The sequence below is a fragment of the Psammomys obesus genome, unplaced genomic scaffold, assembly GCF_907164565.1.
Source record: "Psammomys obesus unplaced genomic scaffold, mPsaObe1.curated_primary_1811, whole genome shotgun sequence".
Classification (NCBI taxonomy): domain Eukaryota; kingdom Metazoa; phylum Chordata; class Mammalia; order Rodentia; family Muridae; genus Psammomys; species Psammomys obesus.
The window spans coordinates 5,743,434-5,771,309 of record NW_026592890.1 but is presented as its reverse complement, the minus strand read 5'-3'; the positions used below and the strand labels follow the sequence as shown (position 1 = coordinate 5,771,309).

The window sequence follows — 27,876 nt, the reverse complement described above, 5'->3', positions numbered from 1 at the left end:
TCCACTCGGGCTTCTTTGCTAACGGACAAGTTAGAGGAGACTAAACATGGAGACCTCGGGCTCTGGGACTGGGGAGTCTTCTACTTTAGAGGCTTCAGGGTCCCCGGAAGATCGGCTCTTCCTGGTGAAAGGTATGGTTGCTCTGCGCTGGAAAGGGCTATTCCGTTCTGAGAGCCCTTACCTTGGGCTTTGCTCTAAACTCAGCCAGTGGGGCCCATATGTCAGTCACCGGGTGAGGTCTCCTTGGGCAGGGACAGCCAAATCCTGCCATCTAGCCTGCAGTTCATGCCTTATTTACCCATTCTCTCTATAGATTTTTCTCGTGCCCTGCCCTTTCTGATTGCCACTATCCCTTCTTCCTGTGGAAGAACTTCGCGCTGCTGTCCTAGAGGACAGGGGGAAGGGAAAACACACGCATTCTCAGCTCTGGAGAACCGTGCTTCAGAGTGTCCCCAGGTCGTGAGGTCACGCAGGTTTCTCAGTCCCGTTTCCCTAGAGTCGCTTACTCATGATGTTTCGATTTTGAATGTAAACTTAAAAAGTATCTGACACTTACTTGTGCAAATCCTTTTCATTTAAACTTCATTTTTAATCTTTCTCTCAATTCTTGGCAGGTGGAATTTTCCTTGGTTCTGCAGCAGCAGCAGGAATGCTAGCCGGATTTCTTACAACATTATCATTAGCTAAAAAGAAAAGCCCTGAATGGTTCAATAAGGTTTGTGACTCTGAAATCCACTCATAACATTGCTATATATATATATATTTTTTTTAACAAAGAGCAGCTTTTTGCATAGGAAAAAAAATGGTGACCTCTCACACTGTTTTAAAACTACACCCACAAAGCCTCATGGATTTGAATATACTAGTTGTCAGTCTTGATCTTTTCATGTGGTTTCTTAAAATTAACAGAACAAAACTTTGGAAAGTTATTTATTGCCTTCCCTGCAGCATGAATAAGTAATTTATTCTTGATAATATGAGACCCTGCTTAGAAAGAAAAACAATGCCACTTAAACTGTTAGTGCTGGTTGCAAGATTGTCTATTTCATAGATGTTAAAATTGTAACATTCTTTAGTTCTTTAGAATGAATGAAAATATTGTCCTTTTTTTTTTTTTTTTTTAATGCAGGGCCCAGATACTGTTCAGCCTCAATCACTGTAAAGTGTCAGGCACATAGAAGATTCTCAGAAAGCTAACTATAACCCACTTGAGACAGAAGATTCTTATTCTGTTAGCAAGATTGTACATTTGCAGTCAGATGTCATGTTCCTACTTTCCCTGTTTGGTGGGGAATTTTCTCGATGTTTATTTGTAGTTGCTTATGATGTTTGATTTTTTTTTTCCCTTATGGCTGATTAATTCCTTACTTCATCACTTTAGTAAATGTTTACTTGGGATCTTCTATGTTTCAAGCACTCTATGATTAAGGTGGAAAGGATACAAAAATGAACAGCATGTCTGTCTTTCAGAAAGTTAAATGTCAGCTGTGAGAGACACAATTAGATATTCACACAAATAACTATGTAATTAGTTTGATGTGTGCAATGGAGAATATTATTTGGAAAATCATAAACCAATTGTATTCTCTTTCCAATGAAGTTTTGAATACTGTAATGACAAGACTATATCTAATACTTTCAATTCCCTCTCAATACTCTAAAGGCTTGTGGGGCTACTAAGATCACTTATATGGCTCTTGTGGGCCATTTACACCTTTATTATGCATTATCTTTAGAGAAATAATTTAGTTTGTGGCAGATGTCATTAAGACCTAAGCAATATTGCTGCTTTAACAGTCAAGTTTTGTTTGATTTCCAAACCACAGATGTAGTTATATTTACCCTTGGGTCAGGGGTCTGTTTAAGAATCTGATGAAAGCGAGGATTATCTTATTTCCACATATTGACAATATAGAGTGCTTTGCCTTATTCTGGGGCTGGATCATAGCAAGTGCCATTTGTGGTCTAACACAGTTGTAAATTGTGGTCCACAGAATCCTGATGGTCCTTGAGAAAACAACTTTCTTGTTCATGTATAGAAATGTGCACTGATGGCACAAAGCAGTGGATGGTAAAACTGCTAAGTACCTTGGCATAATCATGGAGGCATAAAACTGACCTTGCAGTCTTTGTGTGCTTCTTATAATGCACTAGTAGTTAAAAAAAAGAGAGGGGGAAAAAAAAGGAACCAGCATTAGGTAAATGGCATTGTTGAAGCAGTAAAATTATTAACTTAATTCAATAGTGACACTTGGGTGTGCCTGTCTTCTAAATTTCGTGTGAGGAAGTGGGAAATGTGCACGAAGCACCTCTGCTGAGAGTGAAGTACGATGTTTTTCTCTAGAAAAAGCAACTGCCTTGCCAGCTGAACCAGTGTGTTTTCCCCATGGAGTGTCTTCTTTGTGAAGGAACAACTGACAGGACTGTCAGTCACTTGCAAGTGGAGTATTTGGCAGACATTTCCTTAAGAACACAAAATAAGCTTGGCTCTTGAGGAAAGCAGTTGTCAATCTTTGTTGCCAGTGATAATAAGGTTTGAAGTGAAAACACCTAGACTCTTCACTACCATCATGAAGTTGTCAACGTCTCAATACTTAACAGCTTTGCCAATGAGATGTTATGATTTCAATGATGATTTTAAAATACTCTTTAACACATGAGATCAACAGTTAAAAGAACTGTATAACTTATAAACCAATAGTGCACAGTTGATTGAATTGAATGTTACAAGTGGCAGAAATTTTCATTAATAGGACTACATGTGGCAACCAACCTTCAGAGGTTTGTTGCTCCGTACTGGTACATTACAAAGAAGAAAAGCTAATAAAATACTTATTTTTCTAACCACACATTGGTGTGAGTGTTTTATTCATATACTTCAGCTATTAATGAAAATTATAAGAAAACGTTTACAGCAAATTGACTACAGATATGAAAAGCCCCCTTTTAGGCTGGACATTTAAGAGATTAATGAAAGCATAAAACATTGATCCTCTATACTGTTTTGTTTGGAAAGATAAATTTTAATATAAAAGTGGGTTTTTAGCAAAATGTAATGGATTTGGTATTTTTAAGGTAAATTTCTTAGTTTTAATTTCTAATACATTAAATATTGCTAAGACCCGCATAATTGAACATCTTTGGAGCCCAAGTGTAAAGGAACGTGAGAAACACTGCGGAGGTGGCTAAAATGTGTAAGTTTGCCCCACATGGAGAAATGCTGAAATTAGCAGTCCCCGATTGCCAGATCCCACCTGAGAGCACTCAGTTACTGGGTTCATACTGAGCACCTGTTTCAGAAGGTTGCTTAGGCGGTGTGCTTCGGTCACCACCTGGAGCACTTCTCACAGTCACAAGACTAGCCGCTCTGCCAAAGGCCTCACTCATGCAAAACAGCCCACAGAGGCATTGTTTGCTGTTCCCACCATGCAGCAGAACTCTGAAGCACACGTGAATCAAGCAGTCTGTCCAGCATGGCACCCCTTCCGGCCCCCCAAGGGGTAAATGACACCACTTTTAGCACTACTTTTATTTAAATAAGCCGTGTTGTAGCCTGGGAACAGATTCAAAGTGCAGCCCAAAAGGACTTTGAAATGACCAACCTTTCATTTGGGTACTACCTACACATTCTCTATTTCCAGGGGATAATCATTCCCTTAGTGCTTTACTTTCTAATTGCTGAGTCTTATGTTAGGAAGGTGAAAGTTGAAAAAAAAAATAGTATTGGGGGAACATACATATATTTTTCTTTGTAATTCCTTGGATAAAGAAAAAGGGGAAAATTGCAAATTGCAAACTAAAGTTAAAAAAAAATATTCCCTCGAGTTTCTTTGGTCTGTACACATACACTGCAAAGAGATACAGAGAGGGGCTAGGGACAGACAGACACACTGGTGTGTCTTTGTGTAGGATTAGGATCTAGGGCTGGCATGAAAGGCAGGCATGCTCCTGCCAAGCTATATCCCCATCCCTCCAAGGTTATTTTTTTAAGCCAGTACTCTACCTTGTTTTTTGAGACATGGTCCTTCTCCAGTCCTGGAGCCCACACACTTGGATTGCCTGGTGGCCAGCAAGCCCCAGGGATCCCTGTCTCCATCCTCCCAGTGCTCTCATTCTCTCACACGCACAGTGCTCAGCCTGGCTTGTCATGCTGAGGATGGAGGCTCAGAGCCCATGATTGTGCTGCAGCCCTCTATGCACAGGGCATGTCCCCACATCTGTAAAAGCCCACTTGATATTTACATGAAATATTTACATGTAATCCCAGCATTACACTGGAAAAAGCAAAAGATGTGGAACTTACACAGTTTCCCTTTGGCATGACAGTTTGCTATTGGTGCTTCTTACATAGGTGAATGGTAGGTCAGTTCTTGTTACCCACTCTCTGAGGCTCGAGTGCATACCAGGAGGACTATCCATGCCTCAAGCATTACAAACACAGAATAGAAAATAAGCTGTCTCTTGGTTTTGGAAATAGTGGGCACAGTAACTGCAGTGGAGTTTGTTCCGTTCAACTGCCAAATATGGAAGGCTTGATCTTGATTTAAAGGGGTCTAGTGAAGGGAATGGAGCTTGGAAAGTGTATGCACACTCACGCACACACGCCTGCACACAATACACAAGCGTATATACCCTCACAGAGCACACATGACGTGTGTGGCCATATCTAATGTCGTATACAACTATTATTTTTTGGCAAGTTGAATCTTTTCTGAAAAAGTCAGCCAACATTATTTTGAACAGAGGGGATGAGTATCATTTGATATTTTCTCCCAAAAGAAAAAAAAACATGTGATTAGACTCTTTAAAACTTAAAGAGAAATTCATCTTTAACGTCAAGCTTCTACTAAAATTCATTGTTGGAAGTATGGAGACATTTTCACCTCACAAGTGACTGATTATTACACAAAAATCTGAGGCAAAATTGATATTTTGTTGTGAATATCTTGACTTATTTTCATATGATTATCTTTTGATTTGATTTGGTAAAACAAATGTGGGTTTGTATAGACCTTGTGTGTGTGTGTGTGAGTGATTGTGTGTGTAAAATCTCTGTTCTTTCCAGGAGGAAAATGGCTACTTCATATGTTTCTAAAATAAAATTGATGCCAAAGCATATGAACTGACCCTAACAAAATAATATTGGTTGATGCCCTTGCTTCTGAATAGGAATTGAGGCCAATTAAAGTCAGCGTGCCAGTGGAACCTGCAGAAACTGTCATACTGTGGGAAAGGAGTAAGATACCAGTGTATGTGTTTATAATAGGAAATGGTGAAAGAACGACTCCAGCAACCCGGCTATCGAAGATAGCCACCAAAACTGCCTGTCACAGCACTGAGCGTCCATCATCTGCTCTTGACCTGTGTCATGCAGGTTAGCAGAGAGAGGCTTTCTGAATGCCAGGAACAGCACCTGCCAGCACACAGCACATGCGTAGGAAAGTCCTGCACTGAGAAGTATGTTAGCAGAGTACAGAAAACAACTCTAAAAAAGAGAACTTCAGTAAACTGAAACGATCTTTTCAGGTGGAAGAGAGTGTTATAAGCTCAGTATCTCTTAGCAGATTAGCTGACTCCTCAAATGCTGCTTTAGGGAAAATGCCAGGGAATCTGGATGGAATGTACTAGGCTTTTCTGGAAGGATAAACAACACAGTGCCCCACATATTCACCAGTCAGAACTCATGCACTTGCACAAGTAGCAAAGATGCCATTTGACCTTGGGCTGTCCTCCCAGGGCCAGATGCTTACATGGGGGACTCTAATTCCCACTCACCCCCCAACAAAAATTTCAGAGCATTTACTGCATATTTTACCCAAGCTTTCTGTTCATTCCAGGGCACTATGGCCACAGCTGCCTTGCCAGAGAGTGGATCTTCCCTTGCCCTGCGGGCCCTGGGCTGGGGCTCTCTTTATGCCTGGTGTGGGGTTGGTGTGATCAGCTTTGCAGTCTGGAAAGCTTTAGGAGTCCACAGTGTAAGTAACTGGCCTTTTGATTGACACCTGGCTGTTGACTTTATGCTGTCTAAAGTTCCTGATTTTCAGATTCACATATAACTTGGTCTCTGTCTTCTGAAGTAATGGTGCAGAGTATGACTGAATTCTTCTTAATGTGTAGGCAACTTCTTGTTATATAACAAGTATAAGCTTTTCAAATATAATTAATGACTGATTCAGAGCTAATGCTCATTCTGTATAAATTGGTATTATTTGTTTAGTAAAGTCTTTGACTTGGAACTAGCTTCTATATTGTTTGACATCCATATATATAAACATACTTTTAAATAAAGCATTTTAATTAATTACTTAAACTATTAGTGTGTTGTTTACCTGTTTCAGAGAAAAGTTCTAAGCACCTGTGTGTGTGTCTGTAAAATGGATACCATGAACCCTGCAGCTCTGTGGCCCAGGCTGCACAAGCAGATGGGAGTGGACAGTGGTTTGCAGTAGGTGGCATTGGTGGCGTGGATGAAGAAAGCATTTCCGTAATCAAAGTCAGTGTGGGGTTTTTGTGAGTAGGGGGTGTGGAGTCCGGGGATGTCTCCAGGCATTGGATTGAGCGCCTGGATTGTGGATGAGGACAGTGTAACAGGAGCAGCTGTCAGTTAGAGTTGGGAGCTCAGTGTGGGACTTTTGAGCTTGGGCTCTCTGTCCTAGTCACTGTTGCTGTGAGAGACACCATGACCCAGGCAGCTCTTAGGAAGGAAAGCATTTAATTGTTCTCTTCAATCACAGTACACTGGAAGGCAGAGCCTCTGAGAGACACCATGACCCAGGCAGCTCTTAGAAGGAAAGCATGTAATTGTACTCTTCAATCACAGTTCACTGGAAGGCAGAGTCTCTAAACTCACCTTTGGTCTTGGCTACACTGGCAGTGTTGCCTGTTCAGCATTTCTCACAGCAGACTGGGGACTCCTTAGAAAAGTCAGAAAAACCTGTGACTGGAGAATTGTTGGTGATTGTTGGCATTTGTTCCATTTCTCTCACTTCAGACATTAGGGCAGACATTTAGACAAAGCTAACTAGAAGATGCTGATATTGGGATGGAGGGTTGGGTTGCTTTCCTCAGATCATGTAGCTCTCTGCCAGCAGACTCAGCTTAGAGTTCAGCTTGAAATATCTAGCAGCTAGCTTTTCCAGTTTTACCTCCGCTAGCTAACATGGGAAAGAAGTAGAGGAGAAGGGAAGGGAGTGCCAGATTTGACTGAGCCGCATGGTTCTTGATAGCTTGCCAGACTTTCCCACATCGATGTCCAAGTCTCTTACAGGACTGACTGGCCTTTCCGCACAGAAGAGAAGACATCTTAAGCAATCCTCTGGAGCAGAAAAATGCTTAGGATATAGGAGCAAGAGAACAAAAGATTTATAGTTGTATATAGCAAAGAGTAGTTATCTGAAAATCTGTGAGAAAGAATGTTGATAGAAATATGTAAACCAATTAATAGGCTATGAAGAAATAGCCTAATTTACTTTCTTAGAAATATTACTATAGTGTTAGTATTACTTAAAAAAAAAGAACTGCATAGGTTGTTTATGCACATACCACCCAAATGCACCCAATCTATATGTAAGATTTTATTTTATTATTTTATACCAAAAATAGAGCACAGCTGCCTAGGAGCTCAGGAGACTTCCCTTACTGGCTGAGGTCTGTTTGGGGACACTTCTGCTACTGTGGGAATGATAGCCATTGGTGCTTTCTGTGTTAGCTAACTCGGTGCTGACAGCCTGCATTCCCAGTGCTTAGTGCTGTAGGTCATCAGGGTGAGAGCTGGGGTAGGGAATATGAGCACTCTGCCACTAGAAGTGTCATCATAGGCATGGCCCCACTGCTGAAGACAACATCTCCATAACTCATTGAACATGGAAAAGTTGAGCTGATTCCTGGACAGCCTTCATCCTACACCACAACATCTTTGGTACAGGAAAGAACTCTGCACGCTACCAAAGGAGAAACATAAGCATCAAGCCAGCCACGAACCCTTTGATCTACAATGCCAATCTGCCTGCAAGATAGGCAGGAGCAGTGGTGGCACAAAGCTTTTGGAAAAAACCAACCAATATCTGATTTTACTTAAGGTCCACTTCATGAAATGAAACCCATACCTAACACTGCTTGGGTAACCAAGAACCTGAGACTAAATTGCCAGGGAACTAGAGCAAAACCAAAGACTATAGTTCTAAAAACAAAACAAATGTAACAATAAAATGACATTCTGCTGTACTCATAGATCAGTGCCTTATCAGCCATCATCAGAGAGGCTTCCTCCTGCATCATATGGGAACAGAGACCCACAGTCATATATTATAGAAAGTGAAAGACCAAGGAACACTGAGCCCTAAATGGGATGTCTCCATCAAATCCCTTCCCTCAGAGCTCAAGAAACCCAGTGGAAGAAGAGGCAGAAACAGAAGGATGGAAGACAATGAAAATAAGTCCCCCTAAGTCAACAGCATCAACACATAGGAACTCATAGAGACTGAGGCAGTATGAACAGGGCCTGCCTGGGTCTGTCCCAGATGGGTTTCTAGAACTGAAAGAAGTGGTCACATGCCCCATCCCTAACCTCAAAGCTATCTCTAATTGATAACCACTTGCAAAAAAAAAAAAAAAATCAGTTTCCTCCAAGGGAGTCTCACTGGGGAAACAAACTACTCTTGAGGGCAGGCTACATACCCAGCAGTAGACGGCCACAGAAAATGAACTCCACAGCACCTGTGAAGGTTCTTTGTCTCACAGTGTCATGTCAAGACTTTATTTTATGCATATTCTTATCTCTTTTTACCCTACTAGAACTTTGCAAATATATTACAGCTTCCGGGTTAGTGTTTTTATGAGACCCCTGAGTGCAACTGAGTGGGGTCTCTGTTTCTTATGTATTCCTTAGGCTCTTCCTTCTCTTTTGTCCAACTTCTATGTGATAGCTTTGTTTTATCTTTTCATCTTTTATTTTATTACTATCCCTTAGAATCTTGTTTGTGTTCTAATGAGAGACAGTGGGGCTACCCAGAGCTGCCTCTTGACTGACACAGGACTCCCCTGGCAAAGGGTGCAACCCTGCTCTAAGTTCCTAGACCAAAAGGTTGTGGATCCTCATGAGGGGGGGAGGGGGTGGGAAGGAATTGGGAGGAGTTAAGGGAAGGAAAACTATAATCAGGATATATTTTGTGAGGAAAAAGGTCTATTTCCAATAAAAGGGAAAAAAAATAAGAGTCATCATAAGAAATCAATCTAAATTTTCATAGACTAACAAAAGTAGGTTATTATACTCCTGAGGATTTGGCTTTATGGGCCAGACTGTGCTATTTTAGTTTCTAGAACATGAACAACTTTGTTTTATGACACCAATAAGAGGATTATTACCTAAGTAAAATATCTGAGGGAGAAAAACATATTTTCTAGTTAGCATTACTGAATGAGAATATGTGGACTTTTTGACAATGCATCTTAACATCCTACTAGAAAGAAAATGCAAACACCATCTGCCTTTCAGAGACTAAACCCTCTGACACCTGTGCAAGGGCATGTCTTAAAGGGCAGGAATGCTTGTTAATCCATCGATTGATTCCTCTAGAATTCCTCTGTGGGGCGACCCTGAGCTGGCTCTGTGCTGACACAAGGCTCCCCTAGCAAAGAGTGTAGCCATGCTCCAGGCTCCTAGAGAACAGTGTGAGAGGATCCCTTTGCTGGCAGTTTGAAAGCAAGAGTCTGGCCTGAGATTGGTGGTGAAGTTGGGTCTTTTTCTAGTCTCATTTGAAAAATGCCATTTTCCTACAACTTAAGGTGACAATCTCAGTAGATTAGGAGAGGAACCCATGCCTCTGCACCTGGTATGTAGCTGAGGTGGCTATTCCTAGATAAAAGCGGGTAAATCAAAATCAACTTCATTGTCTCATAATTGCCACTAGCTACCCTGAATTGTGCTCTCTGCTTTAAATCAAGTTCCTCTCGCCTGCCATCTTGTGGCTGACAGTGAGCAGCTTGCCTGAAGAGCTTTCGTTTCCTGTTTTAATTCACAGCTACCCCTGCTGGCCCAAGAGGCAACATGTTTAAATTGCTCAAATCAAAACTTCAATGTCTTAAAATATTTTTACTTTACTTTATTTACCTGTAGTTATTTTGAAATTTCAAGCACAGAGAACGCATAGAATACATCAAGTATAAAAGTACATTTGTATTGTATATAGAGGTGTAACATTTAAGCAGGGTTTACAAAAAGGACAGCTGCTTTTTGCTTTTGCATTAGCTGGCCAAAGCACTGACCTTGCCCAAGGTTAAAGGTGAGGCCTTTAGAAACTGCTCCAAGTTCAGCATCTGTCCAACCCAATGCCTTGACTGGTACTGTGCCAGCAAGTATAGCTTGATTGCTGTATGTGAATTTACTGATCATTCTGAATTATAGATCAGTTCTAGTATTTTATCATTTGAGTATGTTTGAGCAATATTTCCTCTCTCTATGTTTACTGTGGGTGAGGGAAAGCCTCTCCTGTAGGCTCCTGGTCCTGCAGTTAACCCAACTGTGCACGTGATTCCAGGAGAGAGCCATTTTGCCCAGGCGAGTACACATTGGGACTGTGGGGTTAGATGTTACCAGAGCAAGTGGATTATCAGTATTAAGCAGTGGTTTCCTGTTTGTGGAAGAAGGCAAAATTCATTTAGTTATTGGCATGTTACTCAGGCAGTGAGTACCTTGTTAAGTTTATGTCACTAGTGTCCTTCTGTTATTTACTAGGTATTTGTGGTCGGAGGATTTCTGAAGAGGTTTAACTTATTCGTAGCTAGATTACACTGTCTTTTTTTTTTTTTTCCTCTCCGTCTCAGAAGGTGAAATGTTAGCTATCCCACTATGTCTTGGTTGTTGTGGTTATAACCATAGAACAAAGTGTCTGTGCTCTGCCTGTGACCCTGTGCTGGGAGTTGTTAGCTCACAGGCCCGGCAGTGACCGCGGGTTGGCATTACTGAATGTGAGAATATGTGCAATCTTTTATATTGCCTCTTATGTCATATTGAAAGGAAAATGCAGGTGTTCCCTCCCTGTCCAAAGGTCCTGAGCTCATGGTCTCCATCTTCTAAGAAGTTAGGCTTCTTTCGTGGCTTATATAGAATGGTCATGATGCTGGAGAAGTAAGAACTTATAACTTATAAGTTTTAAGTTATAACTTAGAAGCTGTTGCCTTTATAGGAGCTAAAACATCAGTTGTAATAAAAACAAGGAATGAAAATGTTTTTTGTTATGGCAAAATACTTTAAATTATCTAGAGAGTTAATTTTAAATTAATTAATAAATGGATATTTAACTTTATTACTTTTTTTTCTATTGGTAAGGAAGGATTTGCCTATATATATATCAAGGGGATATTGAGTTGGTCAGCTACCTGTTACTGTAACAAAGTACCTGAGATCATTAATGTTCTCTGGGAAAGATTATTCAGCCCGTGTTTTTGGAAGTCACAGTCTATGACCAGTGGCCCCATTGTTTTCTGCTCTGGATGGAGTGATGGAGAGCAGTGTCCATACATACAAGGTGGAATCAAATTGCTCACATCACCAGTTAAGGAACAAAGAGGAAGACTTGAGCAGCCCTCTTGTTCCTTTCCAGTGTACCTCCTGGACCTCCCCAACAAGGCCCTCTTTCCACATTCCCCACCATCTATTAGCCTCACTCTCAGGCCAAGTCTTGAACACGTGGACCTCTAGGGAACACTCAAAGTCCACATTAGGGATGGATGGATGGATGGATATGGGTGTTTAAAAATAGAGTGTGTGGAACTTATATTTGTAAAAAGATAATTCATGGTTTTCTTTAGCTACTCATTATTAAAGGCATTCATACGGGAATATACGACAGAACTCCCTGAGTTGTGATTACTGCTCCGAGTAGGGATTCCTTTCAGACCCATTCTCTCTGTCTGAAAGCACATCCATAGGATCAGATGGAAGCAATCCAACTTGGATGTGCTACTCTGGGACCATTTTTCACCGAACAGTCATGGAGCCATCTTCACACAGTAGAGTACATAAATCTTCATCACTTTTAATGACTACGTGGTACTCCATTACATATTATAATCTACTTAATCAGCCCCTGCTGCTGGGATCGACTTTTCACTGTTACATATTATAATTAACCTATTAAACATACATCTTATTACACTTTTCTTGATTAAGAAAAATGTCATAAAGACAGAAGATGTTAATGTTGAAGCAAAGGGTAGTTTAAAATGTTTCTGGTATCTATCCTGTTTGCCATTCTGAATGAGATTTAAGCATCCTCCCTAGGGTCCTCCTTATTGTTTAGCTGTGAAAGAGAGGGAACAGGATGGAAGCCTACTATAGAAGGTCCCCTGAAAGGGTCCACCCAACAGTGGATCAAAACAGATGCTGAGACTCACAGCCAAACTTTGGGCAGAGCGAAGAGACTCTTATGGAAGAAGGGAGATAGAAGGACATGGAGGGGATAGGAGCCCCACAAAGAGACCCACAACACTAAAAATCCTGAGCCCAGAGGGTCCTGCAGAGACTGAAAGCACCAACCAAGGACTGTGCATGGAGAGGACCTAGACCCTTGCTCAGATGTAGCCAGTTGGCCGCTCAGTCTCTATGTGGGTTCCCAAGTAAGGGGAGCAGAGGCTGCCTCTGTCATGAATTGAATTGCCTGCTCTTTGATATCTTGCTCCTGGCAATGCAGCCTTGCCAGGCTACAGAGGAAGAGGATCCAGGCAGTCCTGATGAGACATGATAAGCTATGGGCAGATGGCAGAGGAGGAGAACTCCCCCTTTCAGTGAAAGAGGGGAAGGAATAGAGAGGAAGAAAGAGGGAGGGTGGGACTGGGAAGAGTTGAGGGAAGGGGCTTCAATCTGGATATATAATGAATAAATTGTAAAAAATTGGCATAAAAATTGTTTCTGATGTGCATTGCTAAGGGGCTGTATAGAAAAGCCTAGAAGGTGAGGCGCATATGTTTGCGAGCAGCCTGGTCATTGGTGGCTTCTGTTTCACTGTAATGTCTGCCAGTTTGCTAGATGGTGCACTGGCTGTCTCTGGCTGTGAAGGTTCACCCAGTGACAGTTATGTCTGGGATCTTGCAAAGTTCCCCAGGTCCTGTCCTGTTCCTTTTACTGATGGTGGTTTACTCTCCGAAGAGCCCAGCCTTCTTTTCTTTAAAATGAAAAAGTTAGATGTGAGAATGAAGCATATTTTTACTGTCTTCCGAAATGGGCATTTGACTCTGTATCCTGAAAGACTCTGGAAAGTGCTACCTTTCTGCTAGGACAGAGGGGATGCACTCTAACAGGATTTATTTGCTCAGGCAAGTTGGCATATACCAGTAATTGCAGTACCTGAGAGGAAGGGGCAGAAGGTTGGAGAGTTTTAAGGTTAGCCTGGACTATGCAAGTTCCAGCCAGCATGGGCTATTGAGCAAGACTCCAAAAGAGAAGAAGAAGAAGAGGAAGAAGAAGAAGAAGAAGAAGAAGAGGAGGAGGAGGAGGAGGAGGAGGAGGAGGAGGAGGAGGAGGAGGAGGGGGAGGAAGAAGAAGAGGAAGAGGAAGAAACAAACAAAAAGTTTCTCCAGTTCTTTTTTGTAACTGTGACTACACACACACACATATAAAGATATATATATGCATGTGTATACATTTACACACACACACACACACACATATATATATATATATATTTGGTTTCCCTTTATTTACTTACTTTTGAGACATAGTTTTTATGTTAGCATGTTAGCTGGTAGCCACTCTGAGGGCCTTTACTAAGTACAGTTGAGTTTGTTCTTTGTACTCTTTGCTAATTTTAATTTTCATCAGTATTCACCAGTGTCTCTTATTAGTGCATGGATGTGTCTGTCTCATCAGTGTCTCTTATTAGAACATGGATGTGTCTCACTGTCACTTACAAGTACACTTATCCCTACTCTATTTCATTTCCGCATCTCAAATGAAACAGCTGACCCACATTTAAGTAAAACTGTGGAAAGGCTTACAAGTTTTAATGTTGAAGGTGTCAAAGAAAGGAAATAGGCTTTTAAGTGCTGGATATTTCACTGGTTCAGCTAAAGGTTAAAAGCAAGTCTGAGTTTCCTGGCAGATTGTTTAATGGCAGCCATTTTGGAGTGGCCTAATCTGATGCCCTGCCCCCAGGAAGAAGGCCATTCTCTTGTTCTGATTATCACTCTGCCTCACTTCCTCCTCCTCCTGACAGTGTTGCTGGAACTGCAGAACAGAGTCATCACGACCTGGCAGTAGTTTCTTCTGTCAGCCTTGCAGACAGAGGAATATTTTCCTGAAATCATTTAAAAATGAATTGGAAGTAGCACTGTGCATTAGCTAGTAAAAGTCTGAGGTGACAAGAACATCTCTGTCACCCTTATTTCCTATTCCACCGCAGCAGCTCTAATGGCCTAACTGGGGAAAGGCATTTGATGTAAATGTGGAAGAGCAATTTGTTGATAGAGGGCCTGAATCACATGGTCTTGTTCAGTTTGAAGCGGGGATAATGCCTAAAGACTTTCTTTTTTTTTTAAGCCTAGGGAGAGGGGAATCTGCTCTTTGGACACATTCCAAACTACTTGAAAAACCCACCAATTTCTTCTTACAAGTAAAATTTGACCTCAAAGCATTTTATAAAGTGTGAATGTGCACCAGTTAATGAGAAATAAGTGGTACTGTAAGAACCGTGGGTTCAGAGGCCCAACGCAAACCAGGCTCAGTCACCTCAATATGCTCAGGTGTGCTACACAGGACCAGGGGGTATCCTTGACTTCACCTGTTTGGGTGTTTGTTTTTCCTTTGTCCTCATCACTGAGCTAACTGGGTTCACATGAGCAGCTCTTTGTACATACAGCCTGAGTACAGAAAGTGTTAACACTGCTGCCTCCCCGTAAGCTCCACTTTCAACGGCACCTCTTATTGATTAGTCTCTTACAGATAGGTAAGATTCTGAAGTGTTAATATACTGATAGATTCATGTATGATTATTAACTTGTTGGCTGTATACAGAAAATGGAGTACTCTCTCAAATTGATTTTTTCCTAGCTAAAAGACTTCCAGATTACATAAGAAGCTATGTGCACATGCCCAGAGGTCACTGTTAAGCAACTTCCTTCAGCTCTCTCCATCTTAGTTTTTGAATCAGAGTCTCTCCTTCAGGCTAAAGCGTGCTAATGTGGCTAGACCGCCTGGCCAGCAAGCTTCCGGGGCCCTCCCCAGTCTTGAGACTTGAGGTGTGGCCTCCTGCATCAGGCTTACGCAGCACACACTTCACTGACTGAGCCATTGCCCCAGCTCCTCCTCGTTTATTTGTATGCTCATCTTGGTGACATGGCTCATCCTGGAATGCCAGGACTTGGGAAAATCTTTAGTTTTAAGGCCAGCCTGGGCTACCTAAGGAGACTCTGTTTCAAAAATAGATTATTTTTTTAATGCGATACCTATGTTTCCATTCTGAGAATTGTGCTGAATGTTATGAAAGATAATGCAGCGAGGGCCATCTTTGGCAGGATCGTGCTAAGGTGTGCCCCACACAACAGAATTAGTATAAACAAAGTTTGCTGGGGAGGGGAAAGGAGGGCGGCGGGCCTGGGAGGGGATGGAGGCAGACAGATGGGAACAGAGCCATGAATGCAAAGAACAGATAGGGAGATACTGGGGGAAAGAGAAAAAGAGGAAAGGAGAGAGGGAGTTTATACCCATCACGAGCAGCACCTTGCACACCTGGTGGCAGATGAGAAGCAGTTGCTGGGTCCCTGAGGAGTGTGGTTCAGATGCAGGCAGGAGGCGGGAGCAGCACAAAGGAAGGGATGCAGTGAGGGCAGGGGAACTCAGAAGCCCTTATGATCACCCTGGGGAGGAAGTGGCCCCAGCTGAAATGGTTGTGGCATGAAGGACAGGTAAGATTTGGGGAATGATTTCAGGCCAATGGAATCACCTGAATGCCAACACTGAATATGACTTAATCTTTTCTGATGACTGATGTCAGTTATTGTTTATGTTTGTGTTAAAAGATTCTGAACTTTCATAGTTTCCTTACCTTCTCTTGATCCTTGCTTGGTTCCCACTGGCAGTTCTGTTCACTTCTGCATTGGTGCAGCTGTACTGGATATGCTTATGTCCCTTTCTGTGGCCCTCATCTTTTCTTCAGCTTCTGGCCACTGGGTGACCTCCCACCTTGTGCTTCAGGCTCAGGGGCCCACTGGACTTGGCACTGGTACTTATATACACTGTTGGTGCCATGTGTACCTCCACCCCACTGAACTGTCATTCATTCCCAGCCAGCACCTAACATGAGTCATACTGTCTCCGAATGGCAGCATCCACAAAGCTGCCCAGACATCTTCCCATGTTTTATCATTCCCCAAAATACCTGTCCTCCATGCCACAGCCACTGGGCTGGGGCCGCTTCTTCCCCCAGGGTGATCATAAGGGCTTCTGAGTTCCCCTGCCCTCACTGCATCCCTTCCTTTGTGCTGCTGCCAGAATGCTCCCGCCTCCTGCCTGCATCTGAACCACACTCCCAGGGATGGTCTATACATGCTGCTGCGGAAGGCCTGACCCAGCTCTTTGGACAGTAGGTGTCTGTGCCCTCCCCACCACCACTGCCACCTGTCATCTTCCCAAAGACTCTGCTGTCATTGTAGTCCCTGGCCTTTGCTGACTGTCTTTTTCTGCTGCAGTCTTACAGAACTGCTCTGGTTTTTTCCAACTCCAAAATTCCCTCTTCTGGTAGTCACTATGCTCCTTACACTAGCAGCCTATTTGTCTGCATCCCCAATAGAAATGATTCCCCAAAAAGCTGCCTGTGGTTGCCATCTCCACTTCCTCCCTACCTTGCCCTTCATCCAGCTTCTCTCCACAGCTGAACTTGTCCAAGTCGTCAGTTCCCTCCTTGTTCCAGATCTAGGTCTTCGTCCTGTTCCTGCCTCTCCATAGCATTGGACACACCTGAGCCTCCTCTCTGAGAAACAGTCCTTTGCTGGCCCCTCCTCTGGTTTGCCTCTAGTGTCCGAGTGACCAGCATCTTTACACCCAGATCTGATCTACATCTCTCCTCCACTCAGCTCTCTCATCTAGACTCTGGCTTTAAAGCAGTCTGTCTTTCTAGTGATGTCCAAACCTATAGCTCCAGCCCTTCAGACTTGCCTCTCAGGAACATATGGCCACCGTCACATACTTAATCTCATAATGTGTCTGGTGGCAACACACGCCAGCCACAATTCTTGCTTCTCTTGTGTTCTTCCCTTAATCTTACCCATTGAGGAAATGCCTTCATCGTCTCAACCCCCAGTGTAGGTCAGAAGCCCAGGGCATTGTCTCATTTTCCATTGTGTCTTCTAACCCATGAGTGTGTACTGCTTATCAGCCCAGCAGCCGAGCACGCCTTCACTCCTCTCTGCCTATGTTCATCTCTTGCTTGCACACTGACAGTTTCCTGTCGAGTCTAGCCTCATCTTCATTTCCTATAGATGGTTTCCCACATGGCAGCGATATTTCTAAAATGTAAGTCCGACAGGTCACTCAAGTCCATCATTTGAAAGCTTTCTATGGCTCCTTGTTATTAACAGGCTTACTTGATGGCACCCCACTACTTCTCTGACCACATCCGGCCCTGACAGTCACACACACACACACACACACACACACACACACACACACACACACACCCTCCTGCTGCTCTGCATTGCTGCCAGCTTCTTAACTTTTTCCACCCTAGACATGTTCACATGGCCCTGGGTACATAGGAACATAAAATAGTTACACAAGTCAAACACTTATTAATAATATATCCCTGTCCTTTTTAGTGGTTAATCCAAGCTGTTCTTTCACATTGAACTAACAATTAGGAATATGATGATGCAGAAATATGATTTAGAGAATTTATCAGAGGAGCTGGCCAGTTTTTTTTTTTCAGTGTTTAATTCTATAAACAGAATGGTTCCAAGTATTTTCCATGGAGATCCTCTACCCACACCTGTGTTCTGCTCTCTAGGCAAACTCCGTGGCTTGGTCTGACAGAGGAAATTACTTTTGGGCTCTAAGATTTGTAAAGACCCTCACTTGAGGATACCTTTGGTCAGTGATGAACACAATTAGATTTTTCATTTTTCATTTTTATTTTTTTTACCTGCAGTTTTTATACAATTACAGATTTCTAATCACAAAGAAAACTTGTGACTATGTTCTCACCGGAGCTGCAGCTACTTCAGGTCAGCCAAGGCGCTGGCTCTGCCCCCTGGCATCCCCTTGTTCCTCATCGAGGAATTCCTCTGCTGGTTGTTGTCACGATTTCTCAGATTTTAAATAGTTTTAAAGGATTAAAATATCCTCTTTGCCACCCAACATTTGTTCTGTTGTGTGCTTCCAGCACTGTAGGTGCTGCTGTTGCCTCGGGTTTAATGTGCCAAAAGTTTAAGAAAGGCCAAGCTGAGGAAGATAGTTAAGACACCCTAAGTCCATTCATGCTTTTTTTTTTTTTTTCTTAATTTCTTCATTAGCCTTCCAAGCAGCTTCGAAGGGACCAAGCCTGCCTGTCTTATTTGCCTTCCCACCTTGTTTGCTTCTGCCCTGAGAATCCCAGAACCAGGAGGGCCTGGCCTTCTCAGCTCTCACCTCAGCCCTCCAGCTGTCCTGCCTCAGGTGGGGAGTTACACCAGATGTGCTTTCCAAATCCCTGTCCCTGTGCCCAGCTCTGTTCCAGAGGACAGGAGTACACTGATAAATATGCGTGACTCCTCTCTTGACATATCTGTAGTATGTTACCTGTTTTTTACTGTTTGTAACAAATCCTGTCATGGGCTACCAAACACAGTACTCACAGGATTTTTAAAACTAGCTCTGCTTGGAGGGCTGAGAGAGACCTGAAATAGGAGGGTACCGGTAGATGCCGAGGGAAGAAAAAGAAGGTAACAGGCCGGCAGTGACACTCCAGGTAGAGTCGATAGACGGTGGCTGGGTGGCAGTTGCCAGTCTAGATACATGCTAGTGGTCCGGATTTCCAACGTCCTCCCTCCTAAGAGATGTATCTGAAAGATTTAAGGTATCATCCTGCCTCAGCTATAATATTACATTGCAGTTTTAATAGAAAATTTGAATTAAATCTTCACTTGAAAGGAATAATGAGTCACCTAAGAAAGCCATTAAGTACTATATGTTTGCATATTTATATAAATATATACTACATATATTATATATTTGGCTTTGTGCATCTTTGAGTAGCCATCCATCTGCTCAGGAGGTCATATATGTCTCCATGCTTGCCTTCTTAGCTTGAGACTTAGTGTACACAAAAAGCTGCTCTGTTTGGGGTATTCTTTATTTAGGGATGTTGTAGTCTTCCCCTCTCCAAATTGATTTAGTTGTGACTAATGGGAAATACTGAGGAGGCGGCTGCCATAGAGATTGTATTTCTGAAGAGGCTCAGTCTCTAGAAAGAAAATGACTGTTGATAGAAGCTGTCCAGTTAAGAGTCTTATGTCCTTGAATCTCACACTCAAGAGCACTCATCCTGGAAAACAACTTGACACTGGTCAGAGGAATCATTACAGAAAGAAGGTAGGAACAGTTGTCAGGCTAAATATTTCAAGTGAAAATTGAGATAAAAAAATGATAGCTATCAGTGATATTTTGTGGGCCATTTTAAAGAATTCCTCTAACTTGTTGCCCACCATTCAATAAAATTGACCAGTTTTGTTTTTCTTTTTCTTTTAAATTCCAGTTTCTGACAGCTTGCTACCATAAATCTAATGGTCAATGTTGCGAGAAGTTACATATCTGTCTGTTTTACACTGTTGTGTCACAGTGGCTCTGTTTCCTCCAGGCAGCCCTTCTGGCTTTGAAACATGTAACACCATCAGCACGGCACAAGGCTAGTGGCTCCACTAACTCCCATCCCCAGCTTCTCTGCTGGGCGCTGCCTTCCTGGGCCGCATTCCAGCAGTGGGAGGAAAAAGTTGCTCTTTAAGTCTAGCTATAAAATATCACTTTTGCTAGGGCTCAGCATCCTAAAATTGAAAAATTACAGGGCTGCATGTACCTAGGACCCTCTCCTGTATTCCCAAGAGGAAAATGCTCTGAGCCTTCGTCACATGATCAGAATCAGCGGAGAGAAAATGCCATCTTATTTACTGGAACATTTTAGTTTATTAGGTTTTTTAAAAAATGTAATGTTTGCATCTCCTCAGAATTTGAAATTAGTTTATAATACTGTCCAGAAAAACATAGAAGAGATAAGATATACTGGTGTGAAGTAATTTTATTTTGCTAGGAATCTAATTTACACGTTGACTAAAACTTAAAATCTGCTGTTTTAAGGTCATTTCAAAGGTACCTTCATTTTAGTAAAGGGCTACAGGGCCATTTTTCTCCTTAAGAAATTGGAGAGCGCTGGGCTCGGTGGCGCATACCTGTAGTCCCAGCACTGGGGGAGGCAGAGGCAGGCGGATCGCGCGAATTCAAGGCCAGCCAGCTCAACAGAGCATGTCCACTTAGAGAGAGCGGGGGAGAGAGAGGGAAAGAAAAAAGAGAAAGTGGAGGGCTCGGGGAAAGATTAAAAATGTTAATTTTTGTGTTGTGTATGTCCTAGTGAGCTTGTGACCATGTGGACTAGGTGCCCCAGCTCGAGGCTAGAGCATATCCGATGCCCCTGTAACTGAAGCTGAAGGCGAGCTTTAGTAGAGCCTGCCCTCCCCATGTGTGCGCCATGGTTAGGACACAGGCAGCACTCCTTCCTAAACAAAAGGTCCTCCAGCTGGATTCACTGAACCAACAGCCCGTTTCTCCAGCCTTGCCGTCTCGGTAGACAGCGCAGGCACCTTTGTTGTGGTTCAAGGTTTTAGCCTTATTTTCATGTGTGGTTGCCAGAACCATTCTTCTGGTATATACATCAAGAACAAAACAGGTAATTCCAGAAGTCAGGGTTGGGCTTTATACATCAATATTAAAGAGTACACGTTTGTGAAACTAACTCCAGCGTTTCCTTGCTTGGCGTAGAGCCTTTATAAAGCACTGGGTGCGGGCCTGAGTTGCTGGAGCTGGAAGACCCGTGCGCAGTTCTGTTGGGGGCTGCGCAGCCGCAATGGAAAGAAGGGCCACTCCTGTACTGCAGGCATCAAACGTTCTGGCCTCAACCGTCTTCCACACCCTGTCACTTCCTTCACCTGAGTGAAGCAGCCATGGCTGCGGGCATCCTGCGGGCCAGCAGAAGAATGGGTTCAGCTGGGGTGGACTTCAGGGTCTTGTGCAAAGCTCTGCGGCCCAGTCAGGTATTTCGAGCCCCTCTCAACTGGGCCTGGTGGAGCCTCGCCCCCACAGCCAACATGGCGACCGTGAAAGGCGAACTCCTGCAGCACATCAGCTCCGAGAAGCCCGTTCTCCACAGCAAGGTCTCCATAATAGGGACTGGATCAGTCGGCATGACCTGTGCCATAAGCATCATAGCGAAAGGCTTGGTTGATGAGCTCGCCCTTGTTGACAGTAATGAAGAAAAGATGAAGGGTGAGACGATGGATCTCCAGCATGGCACTGTCTTCATGAATATGCCAAAGATTGTTTGCAGCAAGGATTTCCTTGTCACTGCCAACTCTAAGGTAGTTGTTGTCACAGCAGGCGCACGCCAGGCAAAAGACGAGACACGCCTGAATTTAGTCCAGCGAAATGTATCCATCTTTAAAGTAATGATTGCCGATATTATCAAGCACAGCCCCCGCTGCAAAATGATTATTGTTACCAATCCAGTGGATATCCTAACTTACGTAGCCTGGAAATTGAGCGGATTTCCCGAAAACCGTGTTATTGGAAGCGGCTGTAACATAGACACTGCCCGTTTCCGTTACATGCTTGGGCAGAAGCTTGGGATCCATGCTGAAAGCTGCAACGGGTGGGTCCTTGGAGAACATGGAGACTCGAGCGTTCCGATATGGAGTGGTGTCAACATCGCTGGCATGCCGCTGAAAGATGTGAATTCAGCTATAGGAACTAACAGTGACCCCGAGCAGTGGGGAGATATACACAAAGATGTCATTGCCAGTGCCTATAGAATTATCAAAATGAAAGGCTATACTTCCTGGGCCATTGGCCTGTCTGTGGCTGATATCACAGAAAGTATTCTGAAGAATCTCAGGAAGACACACCCAGTTTCCACCAAAATCAAAGGTCTATATGGAATACAAGAAGATGTGTTCCTCAGCGTGCCTTGTATCCTGGGAGAAAGTGGCATATCCGATATTATAAAGGTAAAGCTGAACACTGTAGAGGAAGCCCAGATACGGAAGAGCGCAGATACGCTTTGGAAGATCCAGAAAGATATCAAGTTTTGAGCCACCCTGCTAAAGATACCGAAGACAGCAGATGCAGTGATGCTGCAGTCCGGGTGAAGTGGGGTTCCGAAAGCTGGGACGCCCTTGTTTGGGGCTCCTGTTGTGTAGCATCCAGCACTTTCTGAGGGACCGCATTAAAGGTATTTTTGATGTTTGAGTCACTGGTTCTTGCCTGTTGGTGTGGTGTTGGAGTTGATAACTTTCATTAGTGTGTGAACATGTACTACTAGTTCATTCTGGTTGGCTTATACATATACACATTCATAGCCATTTTTAAAAGAAACTCCTACGTTTAAAAATAAAAATATATACACATAAATATTTGTTGTGCTACATTTTAAGACTGCCTTTGTTGTCGTGGAATGGCTACCAGTGGAGCCATTAAGACATTACACAGGGAACAGGAAGAATGACTCTTGCTGCTTTTGCAAGGTCTCAAGTTCAGTTCCCAGCATGGTACCACATGGTACCCACATGGTACCACATGTACATGCAGGTAATACATGTATACACATAAATCTTTTAAAAAGACGTCATGAAATGGAAACTGCAGCTGCTTGAAGAGCAGGAAGAGGAGAGAGTAAGGAGAGAAGAGATGGGGAAGAAGACAAGAGGGAGGAAGGGATGGAGGGAGGAAGGAAGGAAGGGAATTGGTCTATTCTTGTGTTGCAGGATTTGCATTAGCATGAATGCCATGGTAGTCTGGCTATAGGAAGGACTGATTGGCAGAAGTGATAGAGGCACCGCCATTGATTTGGCAAGGATATAGAGAATCCCTAAGATTGCAGTTACCAAAAATGAAGCCTGGTTTAATGAAAGCCTTTTAGAACTGCTCTGAATCTGCTGTCATGTTAAATCAAGATAGAGGTTATAAGTTGTTCTTGCTGGGCTGGATCCTAGCAGCACAGTGGGCCTTGGCCTGCTGCTCAGTTTATCTTCTCTGATGAAAACAAAAGCTTTTGAACTAGGTCTTATTGTTTAACCCAGATGTAAGACCTGACCATTTAATAAGCGCTTAGGGAAGTGTGCTTCTCAGGAAGATACACATTCACTTTTTATTTCTAAATTAGTTGTCTTGACTGCAGTTTCTGGACCTTATGGATGTGGAAGTGGTTTAGGAGAAAGCAAAGATACTTCTCTAAGCCCTTTACTTAAATAATACTAATAGCATGGAAATGTGGGAAGCTTCATGTTAGCCTTCCTAATGCCCCCAAGCACTGAAGTATCAGTGTGTGGATTCTTGCATCAACAGGCTGTCAGTGCTCTCTGAACCAAGCCAGTACTGATTGGTCACTGTTGTCAAATAGATACTAAACAGCAATCTTTAATTAATTAAAATGGCCCTTTCTTGTTGATCAGAATGCATATACTTATTTATTGAAAAAAGAAATGTTTTGATTCCCAAGGAAGTGGTGTCATCCAAGTGAACCAAGCGACGCTTGGGAAGCTTCTTTCGCCGTGCAGACATGCTGTGGCCGTGTGGGGCAGCACCATGCCTGGGTACAAATGGTGCAGAGTGCAAACACAGTCCTGCAGGCAGGCCTGCTTCCCAGCCGGGATGACACGCTGGTTCCTCTAACCTTCCACCCTTTGTCTTTAGAGTGGGCACTTGCCCCACTCATTGTTGAGGGTGAATGATAGCTACGCCAGGCCTCTCGTAAAGACTCAAGGCACGCCGCTGGCTGTTCTAACCCCTAGCATACTGGCTACACAGCCCTGGGGAAGCTATTGGAATGCGAACGAGAACATTACTAGAGGCACAATCTTGGTTCTATTCTAACATCTAAAGTCAGTTAGACTGAGTTCCCTGAATGTCCGATAAATTACTTGTAATAATTTCCCCAGTTGTCATGACACCCTGTTTGAGCGCTGCAGCATTACAGCTGAGTACTTGGACATGAGAAGAGCAGGATATCCAGGTCAAGGTTCCAGGAGTGGTGGCCCTCTACCCCAAGGAACCTTTGTGCCATTTATTCCTCTCTATCCCTGCATAGAACACAAGAGCTTCAGGAAACAGCCTATGGCTGCACACAGAGGCCCTGCTTCTAAGGGTGGCCCTGCAACCTATAGCATGAACAATTCCTCTCTGGTCAAAGGAACAAGAGCGAACTACATGGAGGAAATCCGGTTCTTTGGAGTCATGTGATCAGAATGCTCACATTCATCCATTTCTGGGGTCAGAGGGGAAGTTCCGTGTCACTAGCTGCGAATTATCCTTAGTATATTTATGTCCAGACTTAATTATACTCAATCTTTAAATCTTTTTTTCCAGGGCATCTTTAAACAGGGGAGTAACCCATTGGTTGTTGTATGACCTTCACTGAGGTATATTCAATACAGACACTGTCCATATAAATATAAGTGACACTAGCTTGGAACCCTATGGAGCCCTGTTTTTTGAAGCAACGTTCAGAGCCTGCCTATTACATAATTGTGGACTCTGGGTTTCCGTCTTTACAGCTTGAAGGCACAGGGCTCAGAGGTGTTCTTTATCCCATATCCTCAGTGTCCCACATCTCAGCCTGAAACCTGACCAGTGCTGGCTGACTGTTTGTCAGATATGATTCCTCCTGACTCATTTATGACCTCAGGAACAAATGAGTAATGCAACACTTGAGAACTTGAAGGCAGAAGAGCAGGTCGGGTGGGGGGAGAGGACAGCTATCCTGCTCCCTCCTCCCAGCGTGCCCGACAGCTGACCACGTGCGTCACTGAGAGACAGTGGAAAACACTTGTGCTCCTACCTATGCTCCAACACAAGTTGTAAAAGACATGAGCCAGAAAGACAAAAAGAACAGCCTACTGCAAACTGTGGCCAGAGTCATTGGGTTTCAACTCCAAACATCTGTGCAGAGTCCCTCAGTAGGTTGTGAATGGCATTTTTGACAAGCAGCGCGTCATGTAAATCCTGGATACTCAGCATCTCTGTTACCCCTGCCTGCCACCAACTGCAAATAGTAGCCACAGCAACTGTGACCACAAAAGAGACCCCTCCCCAGTTCTAGTCCCTCTCCAGGAAGGCAGTGCTGCTGCTGTGGAGAACCGCTCATGAAGGCTCGTCACAGTACAGCCCAGAAGAAGTGGGGCGTGACAGTGCCGTGTGTGTGTATTCCAAAGTAGTGTCTGGCTGGCAGGTTTCTGTGTTTTGACTGAAACAAGAAAGAGACCAGGAAGTGTGGTGCTTTGGGGGCTTGATGGTAAAGTGAGTGCCTAGCTATGCAAATGGCTATAGCGAATGCAGACGGCTGGCCTCCTACAGATTCCATAGAATAGTGAGAATAGTCATACCAAATGGTACCTAACAATGAAGACATGCTTTTAATAAACATGCCATGATGTTTATATCCATGGGAACGTTGTTTCTGGAACACAGCACACACTCTGGATAATGCTACAGTGATCATGGTCTTTTCCCATGGAGTACTTAGTGTGAGCTGGGGCTGTGCTTTGTGCGCATGCCTAACCTTGCCCTCCCAACACTTGAGGCAGGTGATTACTTCTTTCTGCATATGTCCATGCTGGTAAGAGGCAACAGGACTGGGCTGGGCTTTGAGCAGATCTCTGACTCTGAAGTCTTTCACCACATGTGTGATATAAACTAGCCTAGAATTTACAAATACTGAAAAAGATGTAGCCCCCAAGTTTGGCAACAAGATAAAGACTTAGCTTCTCTTTGAAATAAATACATATCAACAGCAAAAAAGGGACGTGTATTTGCAATAGCCTCTCCCAGAAATGTGTTGCTAAAGATCCCCAGAGCCCCAGGAACTTTGTGAACCAGTGTCCAAAGGAAATGGGGTACGGTTGATGGTGTCAGCCTGGACCATGGTACTGCTACTGAGAGCTCAGCATGGCAGCATCATACACACGCAAAAGGATGGGCTGAATGTGCACCTAGGCATTGTCCTCTCCCACAGATCAGTGATGCCCTCCAGGTCAGCAGGTCAGCATGCCATGGTGTGACCTCCCGTGCCCTCCTTGACACTGGCTCAGATGGCCTTCCACTGGTGAGCTCTCAGTGTGGGTTTTCACACTGGCACATAAGAGCATTCTGGTATACCTGTCATCAAGTTTTGTTTCTTACCCTCCCTCTAGCTCTAAAATTCTGACTTTGAATGGCCTGAGTTTAACCATGTGTTTAGATGGACAGGAGTTTCTATTGTCCACTGCATCTTTACAAATGGAAGCCCCTGCGCTTTCCATTCTTCTGATAGGCACCCAGGGGGTCTGTTGGCTTCGATGCCGCCTTCTAGACCAGGAGTGGAGCTCCTGTTGTTAGTCAGTGGGTTCACACTGGGAAGAACGGGGGTCTGTTTCCATGTTGAGTACAGTCCTTGGCTTCCCTGCCCTGTCATTTGCTCTGTACTCACGAGGGTTGGAGTATTCTACACTCAGCACGACGCTGCCTCTGCTTCATCTGTTCCCCCCTTCTTCTGACAGTTGATGTTTTATTTTGTGTTTCTTCTAGATGAAGGACTTTCGAAGTAAGATGCAATCCATATTTCCACCAATTCCCAAAAACCCCGAGTCAGCTGTTGAGTGGGAGGAAGCCCTGGGATCAAAATGATGGGCGTGGGCGACTCCAGGACCGCTGCAGGAGGGGCAGCATTGGAAGCTCTGCATCTGAGAAAGGACTGGCTGACTCCCCTCCAGCAACACGTGCAGGTGGCGGCGAACCCGCTGGTCGCAGCATCTCTGGGTCTGTGGCACAAGGAGGGAATGTTTTCCTAAAGCTAAAGGGACTATTTAATTCCCTAAAAATTCTCCTTGAAGAAGGATCCCAGAGGAAATATTTCTGTTTAGAACAATAAACCGTGTTTTACACACACACACACACACACACTAAGATAGAAAAATCGTGTGAGGGCTGGAGAGATCTCCAGAGTACACGCTGCTCTTGCAGAGGACCCCCGTTCATTTCCCAACACCCCATGTGGTTCCTCACCTGCAGCTCCAAGGGATCTGATGTCATTTCTGGATTCTGTGGACACCTGCACTCACATGTGTATGGAACCAAAAACAATGCACAATTAAAAACCAATCTTTTTCAAGAACTCAGCAGGTTATATGTATGCTGTGCACCTATGTTTGTTTGTATAAAATAGCAAAGAGGAGGTCATGAATTTGAAAGGAAGAGTGGACACCAAGGTTGGAAAGGGGGTTGTAAATGCTGTAAGTACAGTGTCCACACATGAAATTTTCAAGCTATAATTTTAGTAGGAAAATGTTGATAAGCAGACTCCTAACAGCATGCATACCTCAGTGTGTCTAAACAAATTTTAAGGGCCTATCTTAACGCTAAGACTAAGAATTTGGAAGGTATGTTTCTATTGGCCAGTCTGCAAAGTGGTGAACCAAGCACTGGAAATGGGAGCAGCCTGTCCTGAACACAGTCTGGTTGGAAGCTAGTACTCATGTGCCAAGGCCCTCCCTTGAAGAACTTGTAGATTCTTACACACAGGACAAAAGCCAGCAGCAGATGACAGTGACTCAGAAAGGAACACTGTGTTGAAATGGTAATGGTGATATCATGGCAATAAAGTGTACTTTGCAGAGAAA

General features: G+C 43.6%; 2 protein-coding genes across 3 annotated transcripts; both read left to right on the top strand.

The window, feature by feature from the left end:
- On the top strand, positions 1-27,876 carry Tmem242 (transmembrane protein 242). The gene is made up of 4 exons (XM_055616075.1): positions 1-131; positions 615-715; positions 5,838-5,975; positions 26,786-27,876. The coding sequence occupies exons 1-4, from the start codon at positions 47-49 to the stop codon at positions 26,882-26,884; spliced, it is 423 nt and encodes a 140-aa protein (XP_055472050.1). The 5' UTR covers positions 1-46; the 3' UTR covers positions 26,885-27,876.
- Positions 20,985-22,317, top strand: LOC129683379 (L-lactate dehydrogenase A-like 6A). 2 transcript variants are annotated; one of them, XM_055616074.1, is made up of 2 exons: positions 21,319-21,560; positions 21,735-22,317. In XM_055616074.1, exons 1-2 carry the CDS (start codon positions 21,319-21,321, stop codon positions 22,315-22,317), a joined length of 825 nt encoding a protein of 274 aa, XP_055472049.1. The 2 variants fall into 2 exon arrangements, with proteins under 2 accessions (XP_055472048.1, XP_055472049.1); XM_055616073.1 differs by having other exon boundaries at positions 20,985-22,317.

Bases quoted from the DNA above. Each gene is read 5' to 3' on its own strand.
- Tmem242 (XM_055616075.1), top strand. From the start codon at position 47: ATGGAGACCTCGGGCTCTGGGACTGGGGAGTCTTCTACTTTAGAGGCT. The intron at 132-614 runs GTATGGTTGCTC...AATTCTTGGCAG, and splicing joins TCGGCTCTTCCTGGTGAAAG to GTGGAATTTTCCTTGGTTCT. The intron at 716-5,837 runs GTTTGTGACTCT...TGTTCATTCCAG, and splicing joins GCCCTGAATGGTTCAATAAG to GGCACTATGGCCACAGCTGC.
- LOC129683379 (XM_055616073.1), top strand. From the start codon at position 21,175: ATGGCTGCGGGCATCCTGCGGGCCAGCAGAAGAATGGGTTCAGCTGGG.